The sequence below is a fragment of the Lycorma delicatula genome, chromosome 11 (genome assembly GCF_047948215.1).
Source record: "Lycorma delicatula isolate Av1 chromosome 11, ASM4794821v1, whole genome shotgun sequence".
Lineage (NCBI taxonomy): Eukaryota > Metazoa > Arthropoda > Insecta > Hemiptera > Fulgoridae > Lycorma > Lycorma delicatula.
The window spans coordinates 38,705,015-38,721,831 of NC_134465.1; the positions used below are offsets into that span (position 1 = coordinate 38,705,015).

The 16,817-nt window shown below is 28.4% G+C and overlaps 1 protein-coding gene across 4 annotated transcripts in view; it reads right to left on the reverse strand.

Annotated features, from left to right (window-relative positions):
• Window positions 1-16,817, reverse strand: part of spd-2 (centrosome assembly protein spindle defective 2) — a 133,805-nt gene that overhangs the window by 53,563 nt on the left and 63,425 nt on the right. For all 4 annotated transcript variants that reach the window (XM_075378384.1, XM_075378382.1, XM_075378383.1 and 1 more), the window contains 3 exons: window positions 13,406-13,562; window positions 10,201-10,307; window positions 1,181-1,431 (listed from right to left, as the gene is read on the reverse strand). In XM_075378384.1, coding sequence (XP_075234499.1) covers window positions 1,181-1,431; window positions 10,201-10,307; window positions 13,406-13,562 — 515 coding nt within the window. The remainder of the gene's footprint in view (window positions 1-1,180; window positions 1,432-10,200; window positions 10,308-13,405; window positions 13,563-16,817) is intronic.

Sequence of the window (16,817 nt, forward strand, 5' to 3'; positions counted from 1 at the left end):
ACAGTTTATTGTGGTTAATGCATTTAAATTTAATCTGAATAATAGTGAAGAATAATATTATTAAAAATATCGTACTTGATTCTGAAATAAGTATTAATAACGTAAATTCTAATGACAACAATTATGTAATATCATTAGCAGTAAAATTCATGAAATTAAATATGAAAACTCACAAACCAATTTTTAATAACACTGATAAACATAATTTTTCTTTCCTAACATGCAATAACATGATTTTAATCTGTTTCTTGATGCTGAAAACGAATATGAACTCAGAATCTTTTTATCACCCACCATTTTTGAAAGTTCTTTAAATTTTAATTAAAGGATTTTTTTTTCATTTTTCAACATATAGTTAGCATTTTAATTTTAAGCTCCTATACTGTATTCTGTTAGCTCACTTTTTATTGTTTAACTTTGTTAACATAATTTGTAAGCTATAAATAAACAATACTAGACAAAGAATTAAATCATATAATAGTCACATATTATGACATCGTATCTAATACTGAAGAGTGAGCCTTCATGAACAAGATTAATCATTTCTGTGCAGATCAAACTTGTAGCTGAAAATACAGCTGTGTTGTTTGCATTATGCACTGGGGATTTAGGAATGAATTAATTTTATTCAGTCTTATTGCTGTCTTAAATTTGTTACAAGTAGTTGGACTGTCTGTTCCGAAGCCAGTGTGAGCGATCATAGGCTTATAACCTAAGAGATCGCATATGAAGGCGGTCTAAGAGCTCCAGATCCGGTTCACTATAACTTAAGAAATCTGGGTCAGGACAGACTGGGGCACGAGTGCGCGGCTGCCTTACAGAGGTTGGAATGGTGCATGGAACACAGTGAAGAGGTGAAATTGACAGCTGAACAATTCGGCCAAGTCATCAAGACTGGCTGTGATAGGGTCCTACAGCGGCCATGGTCAATGGACAGAACCTTGAGTAAGGGCCAGTCTACTGATCAAAGAGTACCTGGAGCCGTCATGACCTCTGCTTTTGGGAGGCCATCTGTTGATCGCATTATTTATGAAATGTCCTATTTAATAATGTGAACAAGTTATTAACCAGAATTTAGATTTAGTTAAAAGGAATAATTATCTCATACACAAAATAGTCTAGTACAAATTTGTCATTTTTAGTAATTTATAATAACACACAAATAGGGAAAATAACTTACCATGCATTCCTGTCTGAACTATTATTAAAGTTAGGCCTGTTTGGTTTAAATTCAATATTAATCATTCCATTTTGATCCGGTTCCAATGACAGCATCTGTCCTCCAATAGTAGAAAATAAATCATTATCACAATGCAGCTTTAATGTGACAGGTGTAATACCAGCATTACAGATGACCAATGGTTTATATCCATAAGCAGGAACCATCAACGGATTACAATCAGCACGTATCAAAACTCGTGTAAGACCGACCTAAAAGAAAAGAAAATAATCTCTATCATTATTTCTAAAGTTGTAATATCTTCATCATAAAGTAAGTTTATCATCCACTTCTATCACAGAGAAACATCAGAAGCAGTTCATTTTACAATTCTAACTCTAGTAATGCAATAATTTCAATAGCTACTCTTTCACTAAAGAGATTGTTTTTAATAAATTTCAATTGTTACAGGAGACAAATAGCTATTTTTCTATCTAATAAATTAATAATCTTATATGATGCTACTCATATAATAACAACTTGTTTATCAATAATGGAATGGATTTTCTTTCGATGTAATTTATTGCCGATCTCTTTATCTTACTCAGACTTTTTTTGGAATAGTCAAATTATAAGTAAAACCACATAAACTCATAGAAAACACGTTGAAGCCCCAGTGTCCCTCCTAGTACGAATCATTCCTTATTTATTATCCTCAGTCAAAGTTCAAAACATTTTTTATATGAATATAATTTTAAATTTTATTTGTCTTAATTCTTATTTTCTGAAATCTTTTACAAAAATATATTCTCATAAAGTAATCAAAAAAAAATTCTAAAGTAAGAAGAAGGAACCACCATTTGGTTTATTTTTAAATGTTCAATGAAAAGTAGTTAAAAATAATTAAACATAATATTTTGTCCTATTTCAAAGCTTCATTTTCATTTACCTTTCATTTTCAGATTTCTTATAATATGTTCATCGTGAGGAAGTTAATGCCAAAAATTTACTTTTTATCAGTAGGGGCAGCTTCTGGTGAATGACTGCAAGTGAAGAAATAACAGTTAGCTAAGATTAGAAATCTGAAAATTTCTGTCTGTTAAAATTCATTTTGAAAGAATTCATTCATTATAAACCCTTTTTTCACAACTTGTGAGGCGTGATCACACTAAATGGGAGGTGCGGCCATATTGAAAAGAAAATGTTATTAAAAAAATTATTAATTTACTGAAAGGAAAACAAAACAAAATACATCCCGACAAAATAAATAATAAAATGCACATTTACACTGATATAATACACTTATAAATAGGATTGCATAACTCCTGCACAATGTATTTAATTAACTTATCAATACTAAAGTAAAAACGAGTTTAATTATTATTAGAGACTCCCTTGGGCCTGTCATGCAGAGCAAAGTATTTCAAAGGAAGTTTAATATTAGAAATAGACAGTTCTTTTTCTATGTTTAGCCGAGATCTAAATTTTGTCTTAAAAGCAGCCACTGCAGAAAATCCAGTTTTGCAAAGGTAGGATGTTGAAAATGGTAATAGTATACGAATCTTTATTGCTATCTGTTGCCTCATCAAGCTGAATTGAAAAAAAATTTGTCATGCAATTTCCTGAAAAGCTGATGCTATAAATCTTCAACTATATCACAGATTTGATGGACAACAAGGGTACGGACTGCAATTGTTTGGCAAAATTATCTCCAAACATAGTTTCATTAATCTTAACTGCAGCTGGAAAAATAAGCTCTTCACCAATGGTCTGATGATTTTACATCTGGCTATTTTATATGAATGAAACATTGAGGCAAGTAAAATTTTTTTAAATATGATGTTTGCTTTTTAAATGATCTTAATTTTAATTTGAAGAATTCTCGGGGTTTTTTAAAATACTCACTATGAAGAGTTTTCAAATGCTGTTTAACTTTATTAGGTTTCATGCTGTCTGCTGCCAAAATTTTTGAGCAAATGATAACACACGGGAAACCTTTCTTCTTCATTTATTTTAGTACTGGCAAACCCAAAATTTAAGTATTTTCAAGAATATTTTCTTGATTTTATTTCTGGAACTGTCTATGCACTTGTTAATGCTTCACTATCGTCTAATGTTCACTTACACCCACTTAAAAATTTACCCATGATTCTATATAAATCTACTGCCATTATATTTAATACTGTGAATTGCAATTAATATGCAAATTACAACATACACATTCGCAACAGATTCGATAGCGATAGAAGGATCGACTTGACTGAGACTGGCTAAATTGAACAAGGTGCAGCATTTATATACGTTTGCGCAGATGTTCCAGAATGTTCTAGACAAATCGGAACTTCTCGTGAAGCTGCGAGAATGTCCAATATGGTAGACGTAAGACAGAGAGCAATAGAGGCAATGATTCTGGTTTTGTCCAATGCAGCAGATGAGTGTTGCCAAATATCAATAGATTTACTTGGTAATTTGTAAGGTTTGTAATTAAGGTTGTCTAGGTTAGCTTTAGCATCAAAATACTTGAAATATATTATTATTGTACATATTATTATTTTATGAAAGGGGGACACAATATAAATTATGACTACACAAATACTAAAAGGTTGAGTAACGCTGCATTTTAAACGATTTTTATTTATTGCTGGTCAGGGGTAACCCCATATAAATAGAAAAGCATATATAAATTATGCTGGACTAACTTGATAATGGTTAGAAATTTAAGCAAGTATCAAATACAAAGATAAAAGAAAAATAAATTGCATTAAAAAAATACATAATTTTAATTATAATTTTATTAAACATACAAAAGAGAAAGCTTAGTATAAACTATCAATTTATGCAAAGCTTTTTGAATCCAAATTTTCATCATCAATTTATACAAAATCTTTTTGAATCCAAGTTTTCATCATCAGTTATAAAACATTATATCAGATACAGTCCAGTGTTTGAGAGTTTTACACTCAGAATTCTTTCGGACAAAACCAATTGACGTGAAATTTGGACAGTAATTAGGGAATAGTTCAAGAAACAAAAGTTATATAGTGCCAATGTGTGCTTTTACTCTGGGAGTGGAAATTATTACATTCAAAATAACTGCAGAAATCAATGGAGGAATAAATTCTAAGCAAAAGATATTCTATAAAAATTTTTTGTAAATCAATACAGTAAAATAAATTGAGCCATGTCGAAGACTTCTCAGCGATTCTCGAGCAGATGCTATGAGTCCTTCATTAAAGCTACCGCTAAAAACAGTGCTGTTAAATTATCTTCCCTGGTTCTTACAGTCAATGCTCTGAATGAGCACTTTAAGAGAGTCTATTTCCAAACCCAGGTGTGGCTTAGAAACAAAAATATTCATCTAGCTAATGAATAATAAAGGCTCTATACTACCAATTAAATGTGGAAAATGCTTGCACCAGAACTGCTCCAAATGATATTTTGCAATTGCAAAAAAGAATGTGGTGCTATTTGTAGCTGCAGAAAAGTTGAACTTTTTTGTAACCCTACGTGTGGAACATGCTCCAGCGACAATTGTCAAAATTGTCCTCCAATTACTGACCAAGAGGAAGAGGTCAACAGTGATGACAGTTCTTGTGATGATCCATAGAGTTGTAATAATAAAGCGTGCTATTACAATGTAGATAAAATTTTTATTTCTCTCCTTTACTTATTTTATAATTTTCGTTTTTAATTTTAAGTTAAAACACGATTGTTAACTTTAATCACGACGCCAGTTTGTAAGGTTTGGGACGTTACAATAAATTATAAATTGCATTAACTGTAAAAAGTTTATAATTCATTACAAATGCACCATTAAAACAACTTAAGCTTTTGAAAATTAAGTTTTTTCATCATTAAGATGGATTCTAAGGGTTGTAACACTTCATAAATTATATTTCAGAATATGGAACAAGGTTTATTCTACACATTTAAATGATTTTGAACTACAAAACACTTACATCTATAATTTTAACATTTTTTGTCATAAGGGGTGGTTATTAATTAAGGGTTGAATCGTTGCAATAAATCATAACTTATATTATAAAGAGTAAACAGATTTTAATTCATTATAAATATACCATTAAAACATTTCAAACCATTTTTTTTTTCATTTTTCCAATTTCATCGTAAGGGTGGTTTCTAAGGGTTGAAACATAGTAAAACATCATAAGTTATATTCCAAAACATAAAAGAATGTTTATTATACATATTTAAAGATTATTTCTATCTATGAAACATTTAAAGCTATGGTTTTTTAATTTTTTTAATAGGTAGTTTTCACCCCCAAAAAACAAAAAGCACACATCAGGAACATATAACTTTTGAAGCAGAGGGTTAGATAAGCTTAATTATAAATTTTCATGAAAATCGATGTTGTCTGAAAGAATTCTGAGGTAATACTCTACTTTTATAATCAAACACTAGACTAGTATTACCATTCTTCGCATGTATAAACTGTAGTTGCAATGAATCAACTGAATTAAATATCGGTTACAGTTCAGCTAGCTATTAAAAGTCTGCCAAATTAAATAATTCATCATATTCTAAATAAATCTGTTTATCCAAAACAAACAGGTAACATTCATAATTGATGAATGAACTGGTAAAATGATACGCTGGTAAATGATTTTAAAAAAATCATATATTTTTTAAAAATTCAAATAATTCATTAACATATTGACCCCTGTGCTAATAGAGCTTAATATTAAATGAGCTTTAAACCACCAAAACACAGTAAATAAACTTACCATATTAATTCCAACAATCAATTTTCACAGGATCCCGCATACTGTTTTTATAATTTGTGAATTTTGAATTTCTCAAAATTGTTACAGTTTTATAAATTTTACAAGATTCTAGTGCTGAACAGCAGAATTTGTGTATGAATTTGTCCAAAATAAATCTCAAAATGTATAAAACAGTAACAATTTTGACAAATTCAAAATTCATAAATTATAAAAGCAATTTATTTTAATGTAATTATAGAATTAAATACAAATTCATGATACAGATTCCTGCCAAAATCAAACCTTGGAATCACAATGGTAAATTTAACTTATCAATTTACTGTTTCAGTGGTTTAAATTTCATTTAATATTATCACATACATATATTTAAATTCTATTAAACAAACTACCTAGTACAGAATATTGAGATAAGACTTATCTTCCCTTAATTTTTCATGGAACTATTTTTGTGGGATCTAATCATATAACAATTCATAAAAATTCAAACCACCTTGGTTTCATAAAATTAACACTTACTTTATTTACAAAAACATGATTAATAGAGCGCAATAAAATACACTAATAAGAACAAAGAAAAGTTAAATAATAAAATACACAATTGTTGAAAATGAATGTGATACTTTAATTATTACTATTACTTTAATTAATAGTAATTATAAAAAGCAACTTACAAGTACAGTAAAAAAATAAATACCTTACAAACCACACATAAAATACAAGAGTGAAAAAATATATAAAATATTTATTAACTAATATCATTGAAAACTAAAATAAAGAAACACTTAAACCAGTACACAAACCCCATAAGCACATAAAAAAAAATATCTAAATAATAAAAACAATATAAAAATTAAAAAACATGACTGCCAAAAAGTAAAAAAAAAATTAATAAACTGAATTTAAAAAAAATAATAAAGAATAAAGAAAGGATTAAACATTGTTAAGCAGTATTTAATTATATAAACTAATGGGTGACCAATCAACTTTCAGACACTTAATTTGTTTAAATATATTTTTCATGTTGTAAAAATAGCAGGCATTTAAGGTTGTCTAATGATTAAGTTCTCATCAGGTCTTACTTCAATAAGAAAATGAAGTCTGGGGACTGTGAATAGTAACTATCCTGATATTAAAAAACCTCTCCAATTTTTTTATTTTTGGCAATCGTGTTTTTTATTTTTATAATTATTTTTATTAATACTTTTTAGTGATCATTAAGCAAAATTCACAATTCGAAAACGTAGGGATATAACGTACTCAATATCACAAATTAGTTAATTGCTTTTTGTTCTGAGTCTACAAAGAATGCTGTCATCAGTAATAATAATGGTATTATTAAAATCAAATATTAGGTCAGAAGATCAGGATCAATCTTTTTAATTATAGTAATAGAAACTAACTTTTTTATCTAAAATTATATTTACAATATGTTTCATAGATAAGTAAATTTCATCACAATCAGCAAGTGTAAAGGAGTTTCCTTGAAAAACCTTAATGAAATGCATTCTAAAACACAGCTCCCACCATAACTCTCTCCCGCTAGAAGCAGTCTGTTGTCAATTAATTTACGGATTATTTAATTTAATTTCTAAGCTAAGATTATATTTAGATTAGTTTTATAACAGTAATAATAATTATTAAATAAATCTTACTACCATAATTCATTCACTCAATATCGTTGCAGGTCTTAAAGCACTATTTTCAGTACAAATAAATCAATACTGAAAATACTATCGATTATACATTTAGAATCATATGTATGACTTTTTTTTTGACCTTGGAGTTACAACTAAACGTACATATTATTTATATATATAGCCTACTACACCCCCCATAACATAAGAACTTCAACGCAGAGATCGTACATCTAAATCAGTTTGGACATTGAGCTGCTATGGTGGAACAAAGGTATGTATGTACAAACATGTACCCTAAAATCATTACTTTTGGGCAATCATGTAAAAACAATAATAATAATAATAAAACAAGCAATCGGTATGAAATTTATAAAATTAAATGTAATGATTGTGATGCTATTTTTACAGAATAAACAAATAGATCCTTTAAAAATAGTTTTCCTGAACATTATAGCAATCACAAAAATAATAAATTAGTTTTATCTAATAATATAATAATAGTTAATTAAAATCAAAAATTAGGTATTTTTGATTTTAATTAGTTTTATCTAATAGAGCATTTAATAAACAATAACCATTCTATTTCTGATATTAATACAAATTTAGGAGTATTAGAAAATAAAAAAAAACTTAAATACATTAGAAAAATATTACATATTGGAATACAAAGTATCAATTTGCTAAACCAATAAACCATCAGACAGTGTTTGAGGAAGATGGTCTTATAAAAACTGCAACAGATAGAAGCACTCTTGTAATTAATATGCAATTATCATTATTTTATTATTTTTATTATGCAATAACAGAATTATTTCAATCAGGACTGAGGATGCGGGATCCCACGAAAGTACTTTCGTGAAAAATTAAGCTAAGATATACCTTAATATTCTGTACTAGATGTTTTATTTAATAGAATTTAAATATAATTATAAATATAACAGTACAGAAGAAAAATATGATTCTTGAAAAGGTTTATTTCAATAAAGTAATATATATATATATATATATATATATATATATATATATCAGAGGCAAGCTCTCTGAATCATTTGAGATAAAAATAGAACTGCACCAAGGTAATGGGCTCTCACCATTATTATTCAACTGCACTCTAAAATTGGTAATAAGAGAATGGCTCAAAAAATGATCCCCAACAATAAATAGAGGCTGAAAAATAAAAATAAAATTATTTTGGTTTTGCCGACAACTTGGCACTGCTATCAAACAACACCAACGAAGCTAAATCACAGGTATTAGAATTTCAAAACACTGAAGATATTTGAAAAGAGAGAAATGATGACTAAAAACCAATATGATTAAAGGAAATACACATAAATGGTAATAAATCAAAACAGTAACCCAATTTAAACACCACATAAAAATAATAGCAGAACCTGAACTAGAAAACCTCAATCTAAATAAGAAGAAACAAACTAGCTAAAGCTCAAAAATTAACCTGGTACACTTACAATAAAAAATGCCTACCAATGCCTATCAATGCAAAAATAATACACTACAACATAGTTATAAAACAAGAAGCCACTTATGCAGCACAAGCACTCTTCCACCTGAACAAACAATCAAAGACAGACAGATTCCAGAATTAAAGAAAAATTGGAAGAACCTGCATCAACAAACAGTACCAGAAAGACAGGCAGTGGTGGATTGTGCCTGACCAAGTTGTGAACAAAGAGTTAGAACCCATCATGATACTGTGTGTAACATGAGACTAGGATTCTTTGGACTTATGAGGATGCAAGATTCAAGACTTCTGAAACAGCTAGTATAGCACAATCTCGACTCGAAAAACACAAAGACTGAATACAGATAGGTCAAAGAAATAAGAGAGGATCTGAAGGAGATTAGCCTTACACCAGAAGACACCACAGATAAGATATAATTAAACAAGAAAATCAAGAACAAAAACAATCGCTTCACAGTCACAAGAAAAAACTCACAACACAAACATATTCAACAATAGAAAGGACACAAAGATAGGAAAGTATGAAAAAGTACTGGGAGGAACACTAGGCCCAAACACTCCCATCGAAGAGACTTGGATAATGGACTGATTAAAGCGATCTTATGTGATAATAATATATTTGAATTTTATTATAAACCATCTAGTATAGAAAACTGAGATATGATATATCTTACCTTCATTTTACCATGAAAATAATTTCGCAGGATCCCGCATCCTGTCATAATTGAATTATTTAATTAAACTACATATTAAACATGTTAAAAATTAAAAATACTAAAATAAACCATGTACATGGTCTAATGTCTTTTACAATACTATAATATTGTAATGAAATTCATGCACTAATTTATTTTATGAGAATGTCTCCCTCAAACACTGTTAGGTGGGTTATCAAGTTCAAATTCTGTTTGTATTTATATCCGTAATATTTTTCTAATATATTTAATTTTTTGTTATCTTTATTATTTTCCATATTATTTCTAAATTTGTGTCGATATCAGAAACAGAATTTTTTGTCTATTAGATGGTCTGTCATATAAGATAAGCCTAATTTATTGTTTATTAATTAAAAAAATTACATTAAATTATAGAAAATATATAAGGCACATTACCAATGTTAGTTTTACTGCCGAGGATAAACAAGTATAAACTACAAAATCAGACAATACTTACAACGGCAAGCATAGGTAACTGGGCCAGTGCTGGTAAATTGATATGAGTTTCAGTTGACGCCACAGTAACAGTAAGTTTTCCAGATACTTGACAAATCTTACAGGAATCTGTAAATATATATAATGTAAACACATATGGTAACAAACTGTCAAATTACGATGTTCATAATTCAGTTTATTACTGATTACTAATCAGCAATTTTAGGTTTTTTCTTTCTATTTGACTTTTTGGGTTTAAAAATAAAAAAGTTGTCAGGAGTGTGATTAGGTGAATAAGGAGGCTGCAGCATCAATGAAATACCTTTGGCTGTCAAAATTATGTTACATATCATTAGGACAGTATTTACAACATGGAATTGTGCACCATCATGATTGAGAATCCATTTGTCAGCAATATTTGAATGTACATTATGAACATCTTTTATAAGATCAACATCTTGAGACTTTTTCTGTAAAGTATTGAATTATTGTCTATCTCGAATATAGTACTCTTTGTAAACAATGTTCCTGGACTACAAGAAGCATATAACCAGGTGTTTTAGTTCTACCTTTTGTCAGTGAGTTTTCTTCAATCTTGATAATGCCTGTGAATACTGCTTCAAACTTTAACATTTTGCCATCACATCAAACAGGAATATCCAACTCTTTGTCAGCGAGTCAGAGATAACTCTAGCAATTCTCACCTGCTACTAAGCAAGCAATTTCCTGATCTGCGTTCAATTTTTCCATTATCATTTTCACTATTAGCCTTCAATAAGATGCAACAAGTTCCCTCATCTTGTAGTGCAGTTGATGGTCACCTTCAACTGAATATGATCTTCTATTCTTACCCTCATCTTCTATTGAAGATGCAGTGCTCATCTTCAATGCTCTTGAAAAAACTTCACTTCTAAGAGCTTATCCTATGCTGCTGTAATATTAACAAGTTCCATAAGAAAAATATGGTATACCTCTATTTAATATTCTCATTTTGAGGAACATATGGACAACATCACTAGTCAAATATTTACTGTAGACTAAGATATACAAGACTGTGGCAAAGGAGGTGCAGTAGTTTTAGAAGAACCAACCTGCGAAGAATACGATCTGTGGTAGCAGGCTGAAGGAATGCAACGACAGGGGAGAAAAAGTCAACTCTCATTACATTATTGTTAAACCTTTTATTTTATATTTCTATGGCTTGATATATTTATTTGGGAGAAACTCTATTTTCTTTTAGTGACTAGTGTTCCCAACTTAAAATAGATAAATACGTTAGATGTACTAGAATAGACAAGATGCCTTTTAACTTTGCCTAGTACCATTGTTCAAGTATCGTACCAGATTTTTTTTTTTATCTCAGCGATATTATTCACGATAACCCTCACAGCATCAAGGAGACATTTTAGGCCAAAGACATTACTATTTAAAAATTATTTTATAAACTAACTTAAAAATAACACAATTTGTAAGAAATCATTCTCTAAATTTTGACTTTTAAGAAAAACAAACTAAAACTAAAAACAAAAACAATGACAAACAACTTACTTATCCTTACTTTGATGCTGACTTCATGAAGTCAAAATTTAAAAAAAGGATTTAAAAGTGCTTTGTTTGTATTTTTCAGAGCATTTTTTTTCAAAGTAAGTTAAATATTTATTTTTTTGTTTCTTTTATTATAAAATTATACATTCTACTTTCATTAATAATTTAGACAGACAACAAAAAAACATAACCTATATAAAAAATAATCATTATAGGAAAAACATAAAAAGTTTATCTCTTTCTGTTGATTTTTATTTTTAATAAGTAAGTTATTGCATTTCATGAAAATAAATATAATCAACAACAGTTATAAAAAACAGCTTCTATTCACAGCTTGGACATCTTTGGCTGTAAATTAATTACACTTATACTATGGTATAAATGTATAAATCAGACATGTAAAATAATAAAAATAAGAAATTAAACACAAAGAAATGAGAAAACAGAGGCCGCTAATGAGCATGAGCTAAAGACTGTCTGCAATACAAAAATAAATATAGTACAAACGTGTTAGTCCGGATTATCAGGTTATATGAAATTAATATTTTTTATGAAAAAATAAACTTTTAATGAAACTTTAGTTTGATTTTAAAATGTGAGAAAAAACTAAATAATATCAGTAAATAATACAGTGTAATAACAGTAATAAAATGACTTTTAAGAATGTGAATAAAAACAAATACTGTGGAATGTAGAATGGATGAATCATCGATTAATGATTGTTTGAGAATGACTAACTCCCTTTCCACAGACTTTTATTTGCTTACATGGAGTATAAATGTAATATTGTACAATAAGCATGTAAGTCATCTTTCCTTTATTTCATGCTAGCATAAATTCTTCTTTGGTTTACAGTATTGGATTTTTGTTTTTTTAATCATATGCTTTATTTCCATGTTTGAGTACATGACTGTACTTTTTCTGTTAACATTTATTGTATTTTTCTGAAGATGAATACAAAAAGAAAAAGTGTAAGTTTCTTTAGTTTAGAACAAAAATTTAATGCGTTATTATATCACATAGACAAAGGGGGGGGGGGGAGAGTGCAATAAATATTGTACTTTGTGTCCAACTGGAAAAAAAATAGTCAATTGAAGATTTTTTTTCACTAAAATGGTAGCAAAAGACAGTTTAGGAAATAGAGACTACAAAAAAAAACAAAAATTTAGATACGGCTTTACACATCTGAGCAGTACATTTAGCTCTGTGAAAAAAGCAATATAAACCTACTTTACTCTTTACTTTTCCTAATGGCTCTCTCGGGATGCTTGTTACTCTTAAGAACAACTTTACCATCTTCAACATTGATTTGTGTCTCAGTTCAGGTTGTTTAGAATAGTCAATTATGGTATCTAAAGTAAACATCAATAAACTAAACAAACAGATATGCGTTTTAATGCATTTTTGACCACATCCAAATCACATGTTTACCAGACTAAATAAAAGGAACAGCAATAATTTCAAATGGAATTATAAAACAACACTAACGCCACAAAGAATAATCATAAGAATGACTGAAAATGTTTTGATGAAGTAAAAAAGTATTTAGGTTTAAATTTTATTTCATTTTTCTTTAAATTATGATGTATAAATGTCTATTGACAATCTTGTTAAATAACAAACCTATCTTATCTTTTTTATCAGTTACCAATATAATAATCATAATCATATGTAATAATTACCTTGCTGTGTGTTAGAGTTGAGTGGTGGAGTAAAGCAAAAAATAGCCTCCTCAATCACCTCCCCAGGTTCTAATATTATTACTTTTTTCAAAACTTCTTCCTCTTTACCATTTTCATCATTTTCCACCAAATAGAACACTAATATATCACTTGAAGACTGAAACAATGGCAAAAATCATTGACAATACAATAAATAAATTTACATTACATATAATTCAAATTCAGAAAAAAATTTTAAATAATATTTTAATCATCTAAATAAATTATTCACTACAGAATAGCCAAACACTGTCTGACTGACTACACTGCAAGAAAGAACGATTGAATTTAATTCTATTTGTATAATAAAAGGCATAAGTAAAGTCAAATTTGATTTATTTTCTGGACCTTATTTTTCAACTTCAACAGACTATTTAATTACAAATTTCAATGTCATAACAACATTATTATGTTAAAATATAAACAAATGGTTCTGCTAATACATACAATTTAGTATATAATGGTTAAGATCCTCTGTTAAGCTAAGCACAAATAGCTTATATTCGCCATTTGGATAGTGTTCTTGATTAATCTAGAATGTTCAATTACATTTTTATTAATGACTCACTTCACCTTCAGATAGACTTGCTGTGCCATATACAGTAACATAATTGTCAATCGGCTGGCAAGATGTATCGGGAGGCAATCTTTTGTTTCCTTTCTTCAGATGCCATGGAACCATTGCTTGCATACACCTGTAAAGCAGGTGTATGCATAACAATTGATGATAGAAATGTAATTTTTACTGAAGTTACATTTACAAATTATGTTTTTTTTTTTTAATTTTGGGCTCAAATAATGGAATAATTCAAAATAAAAAAATTATTCAAATAATGGAGGACTTAGGGTAACAGGCCTGTTTTTTTACCTTTTAACTCTTAGGTGCTAGTAGTACTTTTTTTTAATGACACAGAGTATCCTTCATTAAAAAAAATGGCCGCCAAATCATAAGATTTTGAAAACATCTCATTTTTTGGGGCCCAAAAATCATATGTGAGACAGGTGACAAAAATCTGAAATGTTTACAGCAGTACATACTCTTTATTTACTTTAAAACCATATAAAATTTATTTTGTTACACATTGTTGAGTTATAAAGCCAACAAAACCACTAAAAACACCATTCATTTTAACCGTAAGCATATCCAATATACTGATGTTACGTATTTTTTTCAGATTATAAAAATTACAACTTAACTCATTAGAATGAATAAATTGATAATTAATAAATAGTCAATTACAAAATGATAAATAGTCAGTTACAGAATGATAAACAATTCAAAAACATCAAGTTGTTCAATTCACGTTTACCTTATTTTACTCCTGCTAGTGGAAGTTATGAATAAATCTTGCACTTTTTGATAACAAACTTAACTAACATAACTTAGTGCTCTTGCCATTTTTTTATTGAGTAGAACTGATAAGTCCTCATTCATATTTGTAACAGTCCCAATTTTTTTTTTACACATAAAAGTTAAAAAACAAGCCTGTTACCCTAAGCCCTTCAATATTTATTTTGGGCCCAAAATTTGAAAAAAACAACAATTGTAAATGTAACATTGATAAGCGTTATAAGATTTGATTATGTAACAAAATGAATTTTGAGTACACTAATCTGAAGTTCCATCTTTACTCTTTCCTAAAATCCTTTCTGACCCTCTGTATGATGTAAAATAAGAAATCTATAGCTCATGGAAAAAGTGATGAAAATAGCTGTTTTTACCTGTTGGCGAGTTAGAAAATAGTCTAACTCATGAAAACATTTAAAAAAATATAAAACAATTATTTTTGGCCACTACAAGGTGGGTAGTTATATACCAAATATCATCAAAATCAAAAATAGTAATTTACTGATCATTTGTTGAATTAAAACTGATTACCCCAATAATTAACAATATAAAATAAATTTTCTTCTATATTAATTATAATTACTGTCCAAATGTTGACGTAAAACCTTTCTGGTTGATGTAAACATTTCTATGCACATAATTCAGCAAAAAGCAGAAACAAAGAAGAAAGGTACTCAAAGCGATCTCACATGCACAACAATTTCAGTAATACAATTAAGGTGGTATGTCTAAATCCTAGAAATAGCTTATTAATTAGTTTATAATTAAATATTAGTTTTATTTTATATTATATATTTACAATCGAGCTACAGAAATTCCCTTCTATATTATCTAGATATCAATATTAAAAATGTATTACATGGTTTTGCTCAGACAAAGGAGACTGATCCTGTTTATTCGAAACATAAAGCGTGTTACATGCAAAGGAAGAGATTTACATTCTCCTCTGCCTTACTGATTTTATTTCAATTTATTATATGCCTTGGTTATAAACCTTGAAGTTGTGAAGTGAGGGATACTCGTGTAAGTAGATAACTTTTTTTTTTGGTCACTTTACTAACTGTTATAAGTTTATTAATAGTTTTTTCAAATTCATTTTTATCATAATTTCAAAAACAAACCCATTTATTTTATTACAATATTACATTACATTTTAGTCATTACAATGTATTTCACAATAATATAATGCTTTTGTACAACATGAAGTGCCATACTGTTGCAGTTTGATCAAATAAATATTTGAAATGTAGATCATTGTCATCAGTGAACCCTCACATTACAAAGTATACAAATGGTTGTATAATATAAACTGTTTGGAAGTAGATCGATTAGATCTTTTTAAACTTATAAAAAAATTTATAAATTTTTTTATATAAATATGCCTACAATTTTGTAGCACAAATGTAACTAAATGTGAATTTTAACACCTAGTCATTACAGGCAGACAAGGCAGAATTAGCAAAGGTAAATTTAAAAAAATGTAAAAAAATATAGAATAAAATATATAAATAATAAAAATAATTAAATAAGCAACCAATATTCTTGAAGTGCACAAACTCCACTGCCATAACTAGATTCCAGCACTGGAAGTGGAGTTGTTTTAGGTTTTTCTGTTATGGTAAGTTTCTGTAAGTTGTTATTTTTGTGTGTGTGTGTGTGTGTGTTTGTGTGTATATATATATATATATACCAGGACAAACATTTTAGTATATGAAACATTTTTCTTAGCATTTTATTACAATTTTGATCCATTATACTTAAGAAAGCCTAACTTTTTTGGGGTATTTGAATAGTCTGTTATTATTGTTGAATAAACCTAACGCTAATGATAATGTACTTAAAATTAAATACTGAAAGTAAACTATTACAAGACTAATTATGAATATATAATAACTTTAACGTATCCAGAATGGAATCATTATACAAACTACTGTTAATTGCCTTGTCTAAAATCTAAAACCTACTAAACATTATCATATGGATTTATTATCAATAAAGAGGAGTAACAAGAAAACCTCATTCAGG